The sequence below is a fragment of the Lissotriton helveticus genome, chromosome 1_1, assembly GCF_964261635.1.
Source record: "Lissotriton helveticus chromosome 1_1, aLisHel1.1, whole genome shotgun sequence".
Classification (NCBI taxonomy): domain Eukaryota; kingdom Metazoa; phylum Chordata; class Amphibia; order Caudata; family Salamandridae; genus Lissotriton; species Lissotriton helveticus.
Window position 1 is genome coordinate 429,204,292 of NC_136057.1, and position 18,871 is coordinate 429,223,162.

Sequence of the window (18,871 nt, forward strand, 5' to 3'; positions counted from 1 at the left end):
TTTGACCGATTTAAATGGAGCGCAATGGTTTTCTAAATTAGATCTTAATGCGGGATATCATCAGCTCTGGCTGGCGGAAGAGAGTCGGTACATCACAACATTTTCTACACACTTGGGGCTGAGACGTTACAAGAGACTCAACTTTGGAATAACATCAGCAGCCGAGATCTTTCAGAACACCATCAGAGAGATCCTATCCGGGTTGAGCGGAGTATTGAACATAAGTGATGATATCCTGATACATGCAAAGACGAGTGAGGAGCATCATAGACGACTAAAGTCGACACTCCGAAGGTTAGCGGAGTTCGGAATCACCTTGAATAATGAGAAATGCCAGTTTTTCAAGCGATCAATCGAGTTTTTTGGCTATGTCTTCGACGCGGAAGGTGTCAAGGTGGATCCCAGGAAGTCATCAGCAATCAAAAACGCCCCGGCTCCGATGACAGCGTCAGAGGTGAGGAGTTTCATGGGGATGGCACAATACTGTGCCAGGTTCATTCCGCAATTAGCCACAATTGCCGAACCGCTAAGAAGCCTGACGAAGAAAGAAACGGCGTGGAGATGGTCGAAAGTAGAGGCGGAGGCGTTCGAGAAAGTCAAGAAAGCGCTACTGGACAGCACGACGATGGCCTACTTTGACGTTGCCAGGGCAACAGAAATTCTGGTGGACGCCAGCCCCGTAGGGTTGGGCGCACTCCTCACCCAAGAGTCAGAACCGGGGGTGTGGGTCCCGTTGGCATTCGCAAGCAAGGCCCTCACGGCAACCGAAGCAAGATACTCTCAGATAGAGAGGGAGGCGTTAGCAGTTAAGTGGGCCTGCAATCATTTTCATCTCTACATTGCTGGACAGCCCTTCAGGATGGTCACCGATCATCAACCGCTTCTACCGCTATTCAGAGGGACCGCTCCACACCCTCCACCACGGATTGAGAGGTGGGCCATTCAAACGCAACATTACCAAATGGAGCTGGTATATCGTCCGGGAGCAAAGAACCCGGCCGACTTCTTGTCGCGACATCCCACAGAGAAGGAAGAAAATGGGAGCGATCAGGAGGCACAGACGGAAGAGTTTGTAGACATGATATCACAGCTGGCGTGTCCCCGTGCACTGGGGGCCGAAGATATTGTGAGTCAATATGAGCATGATGCCACGATGGTAAGAGTTACAGCGGCCCTTGACTCAGGGTCCTGGGAGAGCTTCCTGCGCAACGTGAGCGACTGGAGTGAAGCCGATCGAAATCGACTATCCCAAATTTGGAGAGTGCACAACGAGCTGAGCAAAGCCAGCAATGGACTAGTCCTGAGAGGGTCGCGGATAGTTATCCCAGTAACGCTCCAAGACCACGCAACCCTGCTAGCCCATGAGGGACACCAAGGGACCAGAAGAATGAAGGCGAGAATGAGGGAAAAGGTATGGTTCCCTTACATGGACGAGAAGGTAGACAGCGTGGTGAAGAACTGCCGAGCATGTCAGCTCACGAGTACCCCAGAGTCGCCAGCCCCGATCATTACGGAGGAGCCATCACCATCTCCGTGGAGCTGGATCAGCTTGGACTTTGGTAGCTTCCCGGACGGGAGAGTGACAGTAGTAATGGTGGACAGTTACACCAAGTACCCAGTGGTGGAGTTAGCAACATCTACCAGCTTCGCAAACATCCACCCGCTGCTTAGCAAGACTTTTGCGCTATTTGGCATTCCCCGGAGAATTAAAACGGACAATGGTCCGCCATTCCAAGGAACTGAATTTAAGGAATTCTTAAAGGAACTGGGAATAAAGCATCACAGAATCACTCCGCAATGGCCGCAGGCTAACGGGGAGGCCGAGCGTTTTATGAGGACAGTTAACAAAACCATACGAATTGCCATGGTCGAGGGCAAAGACCCCGAGGTAGCGCTGCAACTGTTCCTGAGGGAATACCGGAGCACCCCGCACAGCACAACCCAAAGATCCCCGTGGTCACTGATGTTCGCCGGACCAAGGAGGGATCGACTGCCCATGGCTGACAATTGGAAAGTGGCGCCATACAGACCGGCGGCCACCCAAGAACGACGGCGACAGACCAATGAACGGGCTAGTTACCGGAGAAGGGCTCAAGACAAAGAACTCAGCCCAGGAGACACGGCGCTGCTGCGAGCCAGAAGACCGGGAGGCAAATTCCGTACGCCCTACGAGGTCGACCCGTGGGTCATCAAGACGACGAAAGGTACGGCAGTGACAGCACAGAGAAATGACGAGGTGGTGACCAGAAATATCTCATGGTTCAAGCGCATCCCAGCGAGCCAGGACAACCGACAAGGTGGTGAAACACAGGACACGGAGAGGGCGGAGCAAGATGATGGCAACATCCATACAACAAGCAGAGAGAGCGCACCCGAACCGGCGAGAGGAACAGAGCCCGGTTTACCAGCGACCAGGGGAGGTGAGAGCCACCATCTAAGACCCAACCCTCGACCCAATGTGAGACTTGCTGATTTTGCGTGTTGACTTTTGATAGTCCTGTCCCAAGGATAAACAAAGGACCAAGTTGGAATGGGATGTAACGTTCTAGTGTTTCGCGGGTCTCGGCTGAGACCCGGAAACACCTCCACACATTGTAGCACCTTCTGGCCAGGCGTGGCCAGAAGGCTTTAAATAAAGGGACCGGAGTCGCTCGGGACTTCCGGTCCGTACCTGCAGAGCTGTGTGTGCTGTCCCCTCATTGCACATAGTATGACCGGTGGTCCGTGGCCTGTGAGTCAGATGGGCCACGAGTAGCTCCCTTACAGCGAGGAGTCCTAGAGCTTTTTCAAGGCTAAGAAGAATCACTCTGTCTTGCGTCAGATATGACAGAATAATAGCGTTTGGCCCGAGAGTTCAAGCATAGTTATACGGCACTGAACCGTTTCATCCCTTATTGTTTAGGTTTTACTGTTTAATAAACAGTCAGCATGAATATGGCATGCATGTTCAGTGAGATATGTCCTTCAATAAGCCTTATTCAGGGGGACAGCTCCGCTCCAAAGAAGGGTCACAGAGGACTCTCACTAAGGCAGTACATCACATGACTCCCCTTTGCCTATCGGTGAGATTTCCATGCATCTCTCCAGTGGAGCAATGGTGGACGGAAAAAAGATCAGCAGAACCCATGTTTGCTGCACCTCTGGAGCAATGAAATTGCACACATTGGATGAAAAATGCAATCTGCTCAGACAGCTGGTTTTTAATTTGTTGCCTGCCAGACAGAGAAGCAGTCTGGTTTGCTAATGACATCCTGGGAACATTCAGAAAAATTCCCTGGGAATGCATTCTGCCCATTGCTAACCATTTGCTTTGTGGTTTTGAATTCACATTTTCTTGCTTTCTGTTTGCTGGCTTTATTTGTTTATGGCTGTCCAGCTTGAGTTTGTCCCTTCCATGGCCCATACCCTATTAACTATATTCTTCTACCAGCACTCATGTTCTGTCAATAGGTCTTTAAATATTGTTCTTATCTTGCCACATTTGCTGTGCATTCAAAGACAGAGATTGCATGTCAGGCTCTGTCTTCCAGAGAGCTGGGTGTTTACTTTTCTTTCTCAGACTAACAAATGGAGAGGATTTATGTGACAATCATGCTGCCTCCTGGGGATGTGTTGGAGGAAGGCTGAACAATGTAAACAAAATTCTAGCACACAACAACATTTAGATGCCTGTAAATTAACTGTGCAGATATTTCCGAGGATATCAGAATTAGCATAGGACAAATGAAGCACGTTTTTGGTAATTCTGAAGTGTGGAAATAAATATTTTAATACGATCAAAACAAATTGATACACTTGGTGAGGATATTAACACATTATATTTTGTGTGCTGTACATATTTATCAGTAAAACTGTATGTCCGTGCAAATGTAATGGTCATTTCAATTGAAGATGTGTTGTCTGTAATGGCAGTGCACTACCACACCATATATATTCCACTTTACCACACCATACATATTCCACTTTACCACACTCCATTCTACTCTGCACCACTCCACACCACTGCACTCTACTCCGTACCACTCCACACTACACCACTCTATACTGTGTCACTGCCTTCTACTCTGCACCACTCCATGCTATGCCACTCTACTCTGCACCACTCTACTCTATGAAAATGCACTCTACCCCACTCTACTCTGAACCACTGCACTCTACGCCACTTTCCTTTGCACTACTCTGCGCTACTCTACTCTCCAACACTGCACTCTATGCCAATGTACTCTACTTTGTACCACCCCACTCTACTGTCACGACATTTCACTCTACTCTGAAACAATCTACTCTGCGCCACTCCACTCTGTGCCGCTTCACTCTGCGCCATTGCACTCCACTCTGCACCATTGCACTGCACTCTGCACCATTGCCATCCATCTGCACCCCTCCACTCTGCACCACTCCACTCTGTAACACTGCACTTTGCCACTGAACAGTATGCCACTCTACTCTGCACCACTACGCTCTATACTACTGCACTCTTTTCTGCACCATTCTATGCCACTCTACTGCACTCTAAGCCAATGCACTATACGCCTCTACACTCTATGCTGCTACATTCTACACCACTCAACTCTGCATTCCGCCACTGCACTTTATGCCCCCCTGCAACACTGCAATCTCATCCACTGAGCTTTGTCACTCTGTGCCACAGCATTCTATGCCACTGCAATCTACTTTGCACCACTCAATGCCACTCTACACCAATGCACGGTACGCCACGGCCCTCTATTCTGCACTACTCTTCTGCACTCTACGCCAATGCACTGTATGCCACTACACTCTATGCCAATCGCTCTAAGCCACTCATCAACACTGCATTCTGTGCCACCTCACTCTGCACCTCTCTACTCCACTCTGCATCACTCTACTCTATGCCAGTGCACTCTACCCCCAGTCTACTATGCACCATTGTACTCTTCACAATTGCACTCTACACCACCCCAGTGTAGGGCACTCCACTCTACAGTACTCCACTCTATGCCACTCCACTCTGCAACACTGTATTCTACACCCCTACTCTATGCCACTGCACTCTACCCTGTACTACTCCACTCGACAGTGCACAACTCCACTCTATGCCACTTTTCTCTACTCTTAAACTATCTACACTCCGCCGCTGCCCTCTATGCCACTGCTATCTAATCCACTCTACTCCACTCTGTGCTACTCTAATCCACACTACTCTACACCACTGCAAACTACGTTGCACCCCTCTGTACCACTCTACTCTGTTGTGCACCACACTACTCTACCCCACAGTGCTCTACGCCACTCTAAACCACTGCGCTCTATGCTAAGGCACTCTATGCCACTGCACTCTACGCCAACTACTCTGCACCACTGTACTCTACAATCAAACAACAAGAGAGTGTCAAAAACAGAGAAGAAAAGAGCACAAAATCAGAGAAGGAAATCTTCCTAAAGGATTTGTATTGGATTCAATAGGGATTTTCTTAGAAGCCCTCACTCACCACCCTGGGTGGTGACATGCTTCATCATCGGGCCCACCAGGAGCAGCCGAGTGCCTCCCTGGTGTGCTACAACGCCAGATTACTGCGGAGCTGGATTTTTGTGTGACAGTGATCCCGCCTCTCTCTAAAAAAGGTATCTGATGTTGATTTTGGGGAAATTGGGACTGCATATAGGGATTCCAACCCATCATTGGGAAGGGTGGTGGTTGTTGAAAGAAAAGAGGGGGGGGCGTTAACTGGTGTGCCAAATGATGGCCATCTAGGTTGTTGATTGTTATAGTTGGATCTGCCTCTACTCCCTTGTCGCCCTCTTTGTTTGTGGCCTTGGTAGTTTGAGCTATTACTGCTAGTTGAAGAATTGCTGTCAATCATCTGATTTATTGGATTCTCTTCTCGATGGAGGGTAATCAGGGTCAGAGTATGGGTATACTTTGTTGAACTCGAATTTTTTAAAATCTTTTTGGAATTTCGTGACTTTAGATTGCATTAGCGAGTCTTTATAATCGGTCATCTCTTTATTAATTTCATCAAGGCGTTTTTTGTACCCGGTTACTGTAGTTTTGAAGTGTGATTCTGTTTCCAATACAAATCCTTTCGGAAGATTTTCTTCTCTGATTTTGTGCTCTTTTCTTCTCTGTTTTTGACACTCTCTTGTTGTTTGATTGAGACTGCCCGGGGGACTGAGAGTGCTCCTTTCCCTCACTCTCATATTGTTACCACTGTACTCTACACCACTATACTCTGCAATAATCTACTCTGTACCAATGCACTCTACTCTATATCACTCCTCTCTACTACAGTGCACTCTGTGCCAATCCACTCTAGGTGACTCTAATCTGCTCTGCACCAGTGCACTCTATGTCACTCTACGCCATGCCACTGCACTCTACACCACTGCACTCTACGCTGTACCACTCTACTCATACCGTCACACCAATACACTCTACTCTGAAACAATCCACTCTACTCTATATCACTCCTCTCTACTACAGTGCACTCTGTGCCAATCCACTCTAGGTGACTCTAATCTGCTCTGCACCAGTGCACTCTATGTCACTCTACGCCATGCCACTGCACTCTACACCACTGCACTCTACGCTGTACCACTCTACTCATACCGTCACACCAATACACTCTACTCTGAAACAATCCACTCTGCACCGCTCTACTCTACGACACTTCACTCTACCCTGCACCACTCCACTCTGTGCCACATCACTCTACCCAACTCTGCAACACGGTACTCTCTGCCACTGAACTCTACACCACTCCACTCTACTTTGCACCACTGCAATTTATGCCAATACACTGTACGCCAATGCACTCTATGGCACTCTATTCTGCATCGCTCCACTTTACGCCACTGCACTCTTTGCCAATCCATTCTAAGATACTCTAATCTACTCTGCACCACTGCCCTGTATGCCACTTCACTCTAAGCCTCTCTACTCTGCACCACTCTACTCTATGCCAATTCACTCTACGCACTATGCATCACTGTACTATTCACCCCTATACTCTGTGCCACTCCAGTCTACACTCTATGCAACTGTAAACCATTGCACTCTACATCACTTAACCCTACTCCACTCTATTCTATTTCGCACTGCTGCGCTCTAAGTCACTGCGCTATAAGCCACTCTACTCTTAACTACTGCACTCTATGCCAATGCACTGTACACTAATGCACTCTGCACCACTCCAATCTATGCCACTCTACTCTGCAAGACTGCACTCTATGCCACTGAACTCCACACTACTTTACACCACTGCACAACACTCTCTATGACTTTGCTCTCTATGCCACTGCACTCTACTCTGCACCAGCTCTGTAGAGTTGGTGGACGATCTTTCCGTGTTTTGGCCGCAAAACTCTGGAACTCTCTCCCTTGTCATATTCGTGCTTTCAATGATGTACTTAAGTTTAGGAAGGCGATCAAAACCTTTCTATTTCCCTCTGAATACTAGTTTTCGCTCTGCTGCTTCTTTCTGTTGCTCTGTGTAGTGTTGTGTTGCTTCTGCCTATCCGAAGCGCCGGGACGCACCTTCGCTGGGGCAGCTGTGCGCTATAGAAGTGTGCGTAACATAACATAACATAACACACCACTCAAATCTACACCCCCTGCTGCATTCTGTGCCACTCTACTCTATGCCACTCTTCTCTATGCCACTCTACTCTGCATCACTCCACTCTATGCAACTCTAATCTACTGTGCACCACTGCACTCTACGCGACTGCCCTTTATGCCACTCTAACCTGCACTGCTCCACTCTACGAAACTTCACTCTACTCTGAAAGAATCTACATTACACCACTCTATGCTGCGCCACTCCACTCTATTCTACTTTAATCTGTACCACTGCACTCTATGCCACTATGTACCTGCCCTGTACACCAGTTTTCTCAAAACCAATGCGCTCTCCGCCACTGCACTCTAAGGCAATTTACTCTTCACGCCACTTCACTCTTGGCCAATCTACTCCACTCTGAGACTTTCCAGTCTACAACACTCCATAATTTTACACTCTGACAGTCTATAACACTCTACGCCTCTTTACACTACTCCACTCTATGATGCTATGCGCAACTCCCTCTATGCCACTTTACTCCAATCAATTCTATGACACACTACTTAACTAGCACACTCTATGCCACTCTATTCTACTCCAGTCTACAACACTCCACTCTACTACACTACTCCATTCTATGCCACTCCATTCTGCACCAATCCACTCTGCTGTACACCACTCTGACACACTGTGCCACTTCACTGACACTACTCCATGTCACTCAACTCTACAACACTCTACTCCACTCTATGCCGTTCCACTCTACGACACTCTACGACACTCTACGACACTCTACTCCCTCCACGACACTCCACAACACTTTACGCCAACCCATGACAGTACACAACACTCTACACCACCCCATGAGACTCAACTTCATGCCACTCAACTCTACACCACTCCACAACTCTCTATGGCATTCCAAAACACTCCACTCTACTCCAGTGTATATTACTCCACGGCACTCTCCTTTAAGTCACTAACATTTAGCCATGCTGAAGAACAGTCATGCTAGTGTACAACATTGCTAAATCATATTGGCAAAGTCAATAGCTCTTGCATAGGGAGACCTAATGCCTTTGCCAATGTTTGTCTGTAATGAGGGCCATCTGTTTTTGTGATCTGTTCTTCAGTAGTGTAGATGAGCAATTGTTATGACATTGTTGTATCATTGTGTTCATAACTGCAGTTATGTTATTCTTTTTTACCTGTGGGGGTACAAGACGAGGTAGTGAAAGTAGTCTTATATCTTATACGGATCAAGCTCCCAAAAAATCTTCATTATCATTTGGGGGTGATTTTTTCCCAATGTAATGATGGTCAACATTTTAGGTCCACCGACAGACCGCTGTTAGTGGTCTTTTGTTGAATAACTATTGTGTAAAATACTCCGACCAGCCCATTGTTCATCATTGGTTGGCTTTCTTGTCAACGTCATTTGCTTGCTTCTTATTTAATAGCTTTTCTGCCTCTGCTTCTGTTTGACCCTCCTCTGGAGCACAGCATATTTACCATCCTTTTGATCGGATGAATGTATCCTTAAACAGCTGACATCACGCGACAACTTTAAGTACTTCATGGGACTTTTTGTTTTGCTTGTTCTTGCTCTCTCCTGTGTGCTGCTTCCCACTCACATCGCTGCCAGGCCAGCCTGTCTGTTGTCCAGTGGCGGCCGTCATAGCTCGCGGGTGGCGGGGTCGTGCAGGCGGGGGAGTTGCGCAGTTGAGATCGCAATATTAAAACAAGCATTGGAAATGCAATAGGTCTCGCAGCATTAGAGTTAGTGCTTTTAGAATTGTTTATGGGTTTTTTTTGTAAATCTTTAGCATTTTTGTTTCCTGTAGGCAATGCTAAAGAATTACAAAGAAAAAAAGCCATAAACAAATGTAAAAGCTCTAACTCAAATGCTCCGAGACCTATTGCACTGTGTGAGGGTGAGGGGTTGAGGGTGAGTGAGGGTGAGGGTGAGTGAGAGTGAGAGTGAGGGTGGGTGAGGGTGGGTGAGGGTGAGTGAGGGTGAGTGAGTGAGGGTGAGTGAGGGGTTGAGGGTGAGTGAGAGTGAGGGTGAGTGAGGGTGAGTGAGAGTGAGGGTGAGTGAGGGTGAGTGAGGGTGAGGGTGAGTGAGGGTGAGTGTGAGTTAGGGTGAGGGGTTGAGGGTGGGTGAGGGTGAGGGGTTGAGGGTGAGTGAGGGTGAGTGAGGGTGAGGGGTTGAGGGTGAGTGAGAGTGAGGGTGAGTGAGGGTGAGTGAGGGTGAGGGGTTGAGGTTGAGGTGTTGAGGGTGAGTGAGGGTGAGGGCGAGTGAGGTGTTGAGGGTGAGTGAGGGTGAGGGTGAGTGGTTGAGGGTGAGGGTAGGTGAGGGGTTGAGGGTGAGTGAGGGTGAGGGTGAGTGAGTGTGATGCTGAGGGGTTGAGGGTGAGTGAGGGTGAGGGTGAGTGAGGGTTTGAGGGTGAAGGGTTGAGGGTAAGTGAGGGTGAGGGTGAGTGAGGGTGAGTGAGGGTGAGGGGTTGAGGGTGAACCATTAATAAAAGGAAGACGTTGCAATGGCCGACCAGACATCCATGGGCTCCTGCAGGCAGTGTCGAGTCTGTCCTCTGTTTTATAGAAGGCGACTATCGCCCACAGCTAGGAGGCGCTGCTGTCCCCTTAATACAAGTCTAGCAGTGGTAAAACTTCGTCTTCAAGGGGTTGCTATTCAGGAAAGAGGGGTAGAGTTAATTAGTCATACACCAATGCTAGGTATCTGCTACAATGCAGCAATGAGGTTGTCCTGGGCACCTGCAACACACACTCTCAAAAGTAGAGGCAAAAACGGTACACCAAAATGGATGAAAGCCTTAAAAAAGAAAAAACAAGTAAAACGGCGAATAAAAGGAAAAAATACCACTAAAAGAAAAAAATATTAGTCTTAAACTAGAAAAGGATTTCTCCAAAATAATGAACGAAAATATTTACATACGAAGGGAGCTGTGGCAATTCACCAATTGTAGGAGGAAAATTGGAACGTGTTTTATTCTTTATCATAAGGCATGCAACAAGGTATAATTTCAGCTTTCACTGAAATGCGAGGCCCCTATACTGATCATTTGGGCATTCTGTAGCGTGGATGCTTACTAAAAATATGGAGAAAGGGCTATTCATTATCAGAGCGTCTTTGTGTGTCTTTTATTCTATTCTTAAGAAACAAACAATAGTGCTAGCTTAGGCACTACACTCTAAAAACACAATTTAACTTCTGGTGTACTTGAATTGCGGTTATACTTAGCCTAGTATCCCATGTTATAAATTTCGAAACATCTAATTCTTTCCAAGCATTTATTGTGCAATACTGAGGTTCAATTTTGTATTTGTGATTCCGTTTTACCAGTGTGACATAACCCTGTTTTCCATGTCAGATTTGTTTTAATTAAATCGTGTTTAGAACTAGGCGGCTTGGTAAAACAATCAAATAGAACACCTAAACTAATTAAAAAAAAAACACTGAAACGGTTCTAGAGGTCTAATCTAAAAACGGTTGGAAATGAAAAAAAACAAAAGTAGCTCATAGCCACGTGTATTTTTTTTCTTTTAAGAAAATGGCTGACGTAACACAAGCCTTAATATTAAGCTTTGAGTAACGTCCTTTATACACGTTTTATGACGGACTGAAAGGCAAAACCTTATATCCCTCAAATACAGGAATAAATGTTTAAAGAGACGCCTTTTTGTGATCATATCTATGAGAGAAATATGGAACACAATCGGAGTGCAAGCCTAAAATTAATTAGCAGTCTGTCCTTCGCTGCAATCGACCCCTTTTTCCTGCGACGGGGAAATGCGCTTGTTTATTATGGGCACAAGAGAGACGGCACATGGGTTTTTGCTCGGTGAGTATAAAGCCATAGAATTTAGATTATACAACAGGGCAGAGGGTGAGCGGAGACATTTTTTTTGTTTCAATTGGGAGTGTGTTTATCATCAGTCTGAAGAGCAATACCCCAACCCCCACTGCCAGGCATGGTGGGTGGGTCCCCTCCCCCTCTTTAGTTGCCATGTGAGTTCTTAGGAAAATATGGCGATGTTCGGCAACATCAAAACGTTGCTGAAAAAAAAACACTTTTCTGAAGGAGCAGTAGTAGGGCTGAGAGAAGAGGAGGGTTGGGAAGACTCATATTTAGTCATATCCTGAATTACTCATCGAGCGCATTCCTAAAAAGCGGGCAGGTTTTAAGCTGGGTGCTGGACTAAAGGAGAAAAGCCTCTTTTATTACACAGATCCTGTGCTACGGATACTCAGACGGATCACTGTAACATGGATTGCCACAAGTGAAAATGTAGGTTTTTTGAGTCTGAATCACCCATGATTATCTGTTAAACTATGCAGCATAGGTAAAGAAAACAAAGCCTAAACAGCAGCTTTTTTATTTTTATATTTTGCGTGAGCATATGACGCTAGTATTTAGTGTTCAAGCCCGGGGATGGCAAATTATAAAACGTTCACGTCTTGTCCACATCACAACTAAAGGTGCTAGTCGGGCAGAAGACGGATAAAAGCAGCAGCTTCAACAAGCTCTCGGCATTGCGTGGCGGGAGGGGGCGGGGGGAACGTCGAGGGCAGGCAGGATGACTCAGGGGAGGGGGCGGAGCGGGGCAGAGCGGCATGTGGGTGTGAAGAAGCCGGGCCTTTGAAGTGAAGCTAAGCTTCACTTCAAAGGTGTCGGAGGAATGCGGGCGGCTGTGCACGCGCTTTTAAGCTCAATGCACATGCGCATTGAGCTTAAAAGTCACGGGCACTGCAAGGAATCGCCACGATTCCTTGCAAGTTAGATAAAGAGTCGATGAGCCCCTATAGTCTCGCTTGCTCGATGCGCATGCGCATCGACAGGCGAGACCTAAAAACATACCTTGCTGCTGGTCCCGTGTCTCTGCTCCTGCTCTCATCTATGGACAGTAAGCACAGCCAGGCCCCACTGACGAATCACAACGCTGCAATGCTGCATTGTGAATGGTGCGAGTGCCTTGACATGGCGCTCAGCCAGGGGCTGGAGGGGTGGGCATGTTCTCCATGCATGCTGTAATGCAGCCTGCATGGAGAACAGGGAAAGTGTTACTGGTTTAGGCAGCCCGAGAGTGCCGACCAAACAGTCATTGTGCACTTAGGAGTTGGCACCACTCCTGCCCTGCTCTGCTCCGAGAGCAGAGCAGGCCCTCCGACCCACAAAGCAGCACAAAGAATAAAATGATAACGCAAAGTTATTATAATTTTATGTTTCGTGCTTTGCACTGCTCAAAAGCATTGGGGCGATGCTCCTCTGCCATAACTGAGGTGCCCCCACTGCTGTTAGCTAGCCCCCGCATTTTGTGTTGCTGGTGGTCACCAATGAGAAGAGGGTGGAGAGGGCCATCATCAGACAACTACATTGGTACTGTTTGTTTTTTTACTGACAAGGGAGTGAATGTTGGTCAAGGGCTTAACTTCTGGTGTTGGTGTTCCTGGGATCAGTGATGTATTTTTGGGTGGGATGGGAGGAAGAGTGTCAGTAGGTATTCGACAGTGTGTGCTTTCCCACTTAACATTCCATCTTCAAGAAAGATGGTTGTGGCAAATGCTGAGTCATGTGGTCATGATGTCAACCGGTTGCTCTTTTAGGTGCAGTCACTGTTGGGTGACCTCTAGGGGGCGCTGGAAAGCAGCTTTGTCCTTCGTGGTACATGTGCCTTTTTGGGTTCAGTATTTTGAAAAACAAAGGGGTCCCCTGCATGCGGATAACTTGTCAAGAGCAGGGAGAAAGCAATAAACCTTATTGTCGTATGGTTATCACCTATTGATGAATCAAAATCATTGCATTAACATTTATGTAATGTGAATACCATGCCGAATTGTGAACATGTGTAGCTGTTATCAACTTTACATTGCATCAGTATTATGATTCACGGTTTTATTGTCTTAGGATCTAAACATCTGTCAGATTTACCACAGAAGAAGTCTGTGAATAGCTGAGTGGAAAGTCTTCTAATGATGTTTTAGTATTTTTCTTAATTGTATATCAAATAAATATCTTGCTACTTGGAATACAAAATAAATCAGATCTTGACATAGTGTGTGTTATATCGATCATTCGTGCCTTCTTGGACTAAGTCACCAGTGTATTGTTATATGCCTTAAATTTGTGTATAATTTCTTGCTCAAGACCTATTTCAAAGCTTCATTTCTGGGTTCAGATCAGCCACCGTGGTGGCCAGAGGCAGTTCTCATGCTATCTCCATACTGCACCCATCATTTCACATACTTAAAGGTCTGTGGTATGTACGCTTATGTGCCACATAGTGTTGACCATATCATATGAACTACACTTAGTTTATTGCACAAGTAGGTTATGAGCTGAATAACGGGAAGTAGGAGACGGCCGTTTCTACCACGGACGGGTGATGAGTTATTACAGTATTTCACAACCCTGGTTGGTGGGTGCAGCGAAAGTGACGTAGTCAAGGACTGGCCAGGACCCTGCCTCCGGGGTTTTTGATTGACTTTTATTCTTGTGTTTCAGTCGCTGCTACTTGTGCTCCGACAGGTACCAGCTGATAATTAACAGGCGCGCTCCCCTCGGAAGTGCGTCCGAGGCAGGCGGGCTCTTCCTGCGCGTGCCATGGGGCAAGGGACAGGGCAGGGCCTGCAGTTTACACAGGGCAAGATTTATCTAACGGAATCCGTAAACTCTGGGAGCAAGAGATTCATCTGAGAATTAATGAGCGCGCTCGCTTCTTGTTTAAAGTCTAACTCTCGGAGGGCGCAGGGAGTGCGCGGGTGGGATTTAAACCCCGGCAGCCAAAGGCGGCCCTTGCTTCCAGAAGCCGTGAACCCCGGCCATGCCACACTGCGTGTTGAAACCTCTGGCTTGCCCAACCCCTGCAGTGTGCCCTGCAGCGGGCCCTCTCAGGCACTATTTCCCATTTTAGAAGCCTTCGTCTCCGGGCGCCTCGGACCTTATGAGGCTTTAGACGTGCGTCGGCGTGAGATGGAGGAAGCGGCCGTGGGCTGACAGGGTGACCTCGGCGGGCTGAGGGGGTGACCTCGGCGGGTGCGGACTGCTCCGGAGGCCACCGCCGACTCCACCCTGGTGCCTGGGCGTGTGAGAGCAGAGCGGGCCGATGGGAGGCTGTAAGTATGGCCGGCGCCTCGCAGCGCTGTGTGTCCCTCACTAGGCGCTGCTGACATGCCTGTGCTCACAGAGGACTGAGCATCACATGTGTGCTCGGTGGTGCTGCGTGCTCCTGCATCGAACGGTTTCTGTAATGTAAATGCCGATATTTGTTTCTCGGTTGGCTTTACAAATAACATATAATTGTACCAAAAACGAGGACGTGTGGGAGCAGACGAGAGGCCACTAAAATGCAACCGTCGTCTTGAAATATGTTTGTTGAAGTCTGGTGTGGGCTGTGGTGATTCTACACATGTTCACCCGGAGCGATGGGGCCACCAGAAGCAGAGGGTGTGGTTTAAGTCATGTCGTGGTGATATTGGCCGTTGATTTGAAGCAGTGGTGGAAGTGCATTAAAAAAAAGTATGGGAACTGTGTTGCTGCGCACAAGGGGGCGGGGCGAGTGAGTATATGGGCGTGGCTAGAAAACACAATTTTCTGTAACTTTTTTCAGTCTTTCACCTTTTGGTAACTACATATAAGATAATACACAGCGTAAATGAAAATTATTATAATTAGTAGGAAATGCACTGTCTACATTATGAAACCTCCGTTAAAGCACTGCACCAAATCCAGGTTGGTGCAGTGTGAATAGTGACTTGTGTATGTTTAGTGCTACCAGGTCCCACCCAGTCTGTGTCAGAAAGCACAGTGAACATGTAAGTCATTATTTTAAACTTGTATTACACACAGTATAAGATAGGCTGCTACAGAATGTGCGAAAAGGCTTAAGATACAAAGTCTTTTCGAAAACATAGATTTTTTACAGGCAATACGCATGCAGTTTTTATTTTTTTGTATTTATTACTGTCTTTTATAAGCACACACTTCATAGCTTAGCTGGTAGCTCCCTTACAGTACCCTGCAAAAAGAATGAATGTGTGTCCTCAGGAAGTCATTTTTTGATAACAGTCTTTTAAAAACACACACTTCACACCTTAGCTGGTAGCTCCCTCACAATATATCTCAAAAAGAATAAATGTGTGTCATCTGAAAGTTTAAAGTGATTCTATCAATTAAAGCCAATACCGGCTTCCAGGCGTCCTTTACATTTGCATGTTAACCAGGTAAGCAGGCACCCTGGCAAAAAGGCTTGTTTAGCTGTTTGCTCCTCTGTCGGTTTCACTGGACAGGAGGCTCCCTGAATGACTCTTCATCTGAAGCATTTCAGATGGCGAAATAAACTGTCCTGGGAAGATTGACTTTTGACAAAAAGTAGGGGAACTGTTTTCCTAAAATTAAAAAAGGATGGGCATGTCGTGCCCCTCGGATTCTTCCCCCACTTCGACCACTGATTTGAATAGTGGTTCTTCCTCCAAAACATGGTGCAAACTTTCAACCTGGTGTATTGGCCTCATGGGTGCATGTTTCCGTGTTGGTTGCTCATTTGCCCAGGATTCAGGGGTCCCGGTGGCTTGTGGCTTCTCGGTCAGCTGGGCAAGCTATTCCTCAAGTTTCTTATGTATTTGCACAATTAAAACTAAACTTCCTAATGATGCTCAGTTAATTCTGCATGCCCAACACAGTGCTGGGTGCATTTGTGACGGTCAGGGAGATGCCATCTGCGCTTTGTTAGGCTTGTAACTGATTATATACCTCCACAGTCTGTATGCATCTGCTGAACTGTGACTTGCACACTCTGCAAACAATGTTGTTACTATTCATGTTTGTATTTTTCATGGAACAGAACCAATAAATACAAGTTTAAATTAAATTGGAAGTAGACTTTCTGCAATTCTGTCAGTTGATTACAGGTGTCCCACCCATCTCCCTTTTCCGTGAGAACTTACTTCTGTAGTCATTGAGCTAGTTCCTTCGGATAAGGCAGCTTTTAATCTGTCACCGAAGGCTCTGTCAGCTTTGGTAAAAGATGAACAGTCTGTTATCCTAGAGCTGTGTCGATTGCCACAGTGAGATGCACTTCAGGCCCTTAGCAGATCTGACCTGGTAGCGGAAAGATATTTTCCCTGAATAACAGGTATCTTCCACGAATGAAGAGCGTTGAGGCAGATAGGTTACGCTAAGCTTTCTTATCATCTTAGGGACTTTCCTCCTAGCTATATCTAAGTGCTTAAAATAAGGAAACGGTTTGGCAAACCATGGTTAGATTTATTTCTCTCCAGTACGAATTTCTTCCGGCATTTTGTTCCCAGATCAGGGATTAAGTTTTGAGGGGGGAGGTGTTGATTTATACACCTTTTACATTGATTGCAAGGACCCCCTGCCAATAACAGAATGAGGGGGGTGCTACAGAGTGTGTCCTATGGTGTCTGTTTTAAAATACAGTGGATCCCCTTTTATGCTTGCAGAAGTTCCCAAAATGCAATCAACCCCCATCTTACTTTAACCCCTCCTCTATGCATGGTACTTCTATGTCAAGACAGATAATAATTCATCTTCGTCTCTGAGCCTGGGAACTGGAAATCTCTGTTTGTAGAAGAAAACTGTAGACTGATATTTGGTAACAATCGTACAGCCATGAAAGTGTGCAACGAAGCCAGTATCCCGGGCTTGGCTTCAGGCATTTATTAACTCATGGTGCTTTTCAGGAATCTTAAATCCACATTGTGTAATCTGATGAAAATTGTCGTGTTTTATTGGACGCTTTGTTGCTGGGGCTGAGATCTCTTCTTTGATGGGGCAGTTAGTGTCAGTTGGGGTGTTCAGAGCTCCCTTTCCTGCTTAAAATGTTCTTCTTGTTTTAGGGGTCTCCAGTCTTACCATGTTGGTCCTTTGGGGGAATGTTCCTCCGAAGGTTCTCCCTCTAAAATCTTTGTTTGCGATGGGCAGTCACAGTTGACAGCTGTTCAGGAGAGTTGGCTACCTTCATCTGCTGAACTGAGATTTTTGCCAAAAGGGTCTGGCTTTATGTCCTGCCTCATCTTTTGTTCTGCAGGTGGTGCTGCATCTTCGTTTCTGTGAAGATAATATCTCTCCTCATCTCATGATAACGTCCTTCATTCCATAAAAATGGCCAAACAAGTGGACATTTAAAAGAAAAGTCAGTTCATTTTAGGATTTCCGATTCATTGTTCATGTCTAATGGCCCAGGCTATAGGTTGAAGATACCTTCTGTTGCAGCACTGGATAGGTGGGCGTGTCTAGTTGTTTCTTTGCCATTTGAGAAGGAACAGGTTGATGTGTCAACTGGCATTCGCCTTCGGTTCACCAAAGAATGTTTATTTCATGAACGTAAAGTTAGGATGTCCCCCTATTAGACATTTGTAACACAATGTCCTAAGACATTTATGTCACATTATGGACAGCTTGTGGATCCTTTTTTTGTTCTGCTGTACATAACCTTGCAGACTGCTCAGCCTGTGACAAGGAATATTGGTGAAATGCTTGTTATCTTATTACATACCGGCTATCTCTATAAGGCTTAATCGTATTCCCTTTCATGCAGCCCTGTGATCGCCTTTACTCTCTGTGGATTTCTTACCAAGTTTGGCCTTTCAGGTAACAAATGGTTACGGCACATAATTATGGGTGGAGGCATGGTTGTATTAATGCTATGTCTACTGGGCGAGGGAGTCCTAAAGTTCTAAAAACAGTTTTTCAGAGTAAGCAATGGAATCGCTTGCCCTGGGAGTCAGAGGGGACACCACCCCCCCCCCCCCAAACTATTAGTACTCCGTTTACTGAAGATAACCAGTAAGAGATCACCGAATTTACTCAGCTCCAACATTATTGAGTGAATGTTACTCTATAGGTGATGCATATGGCACCATTTTGCCTAATACTTGGGGCAATCTCCCTATTTTATAACAATGGTGCAAATGGCGAAGAAGCACCATTATTTTTTTTACTGCATGCATATTAGACAGATTTTACCTCAAACTAAAGTTTACACTAGAGTTGTGTTTACATGTTAATAAATGGAGCGGTTACACATGTAATTTTTCAAATGTGAAAGATGGGATATGCAAATCAGTCTTGACCCTTTGCCTCTTGGGAACAGTCCAGCCAGAACTGCCAAGCCACGTCTTCCCTGTACCGGAATCAAGCATTCTAGGACTTGTTTCTGGCTATCAGCCATCATCAGCCAGGATAGCTTGACTCGAGTGGCGTAGTGAGCACGGCACCCACCTCTGGGCAAACCCTTTCCACATAGGGCGAACAGCAAAGCACACAAGGTGATGGACGGAATGTTGC

General features: G+C 46.5%; 1 protein-coding gene across 3 annotated transcripts in view; it reads left to right on the forward strand.

Moving 5' to 3' along the window:
* FGD4 (FYVE, RhoGEF and PH domain containing 4) overlaps positions 1 to 18,871 on the forward strand; it is a 749,528-nt gene that overhangs the window by 267,596 nt on the left and 463,061 nt on the right. The window contains exon 1 of one of the 3 annotated variants that reach the window (XM_078673800.1): positions 14,540 to 14,676. The exons of the other annotated variants lie outside the window; for them this stretch is intronic. Coding sequence (XP_078529926.1) covers positions 14,667 to 14,676 — 10 coding nt within the window. The 5' untranslated portion in view covers positions 14,540 to 14,666. Of the gene's footprint in view, positions 1 to 14,539; positions 14,677 to 18,871 lie in introns of those variants that run through there. 3 annotated transcript variants of the gene reach the window in all.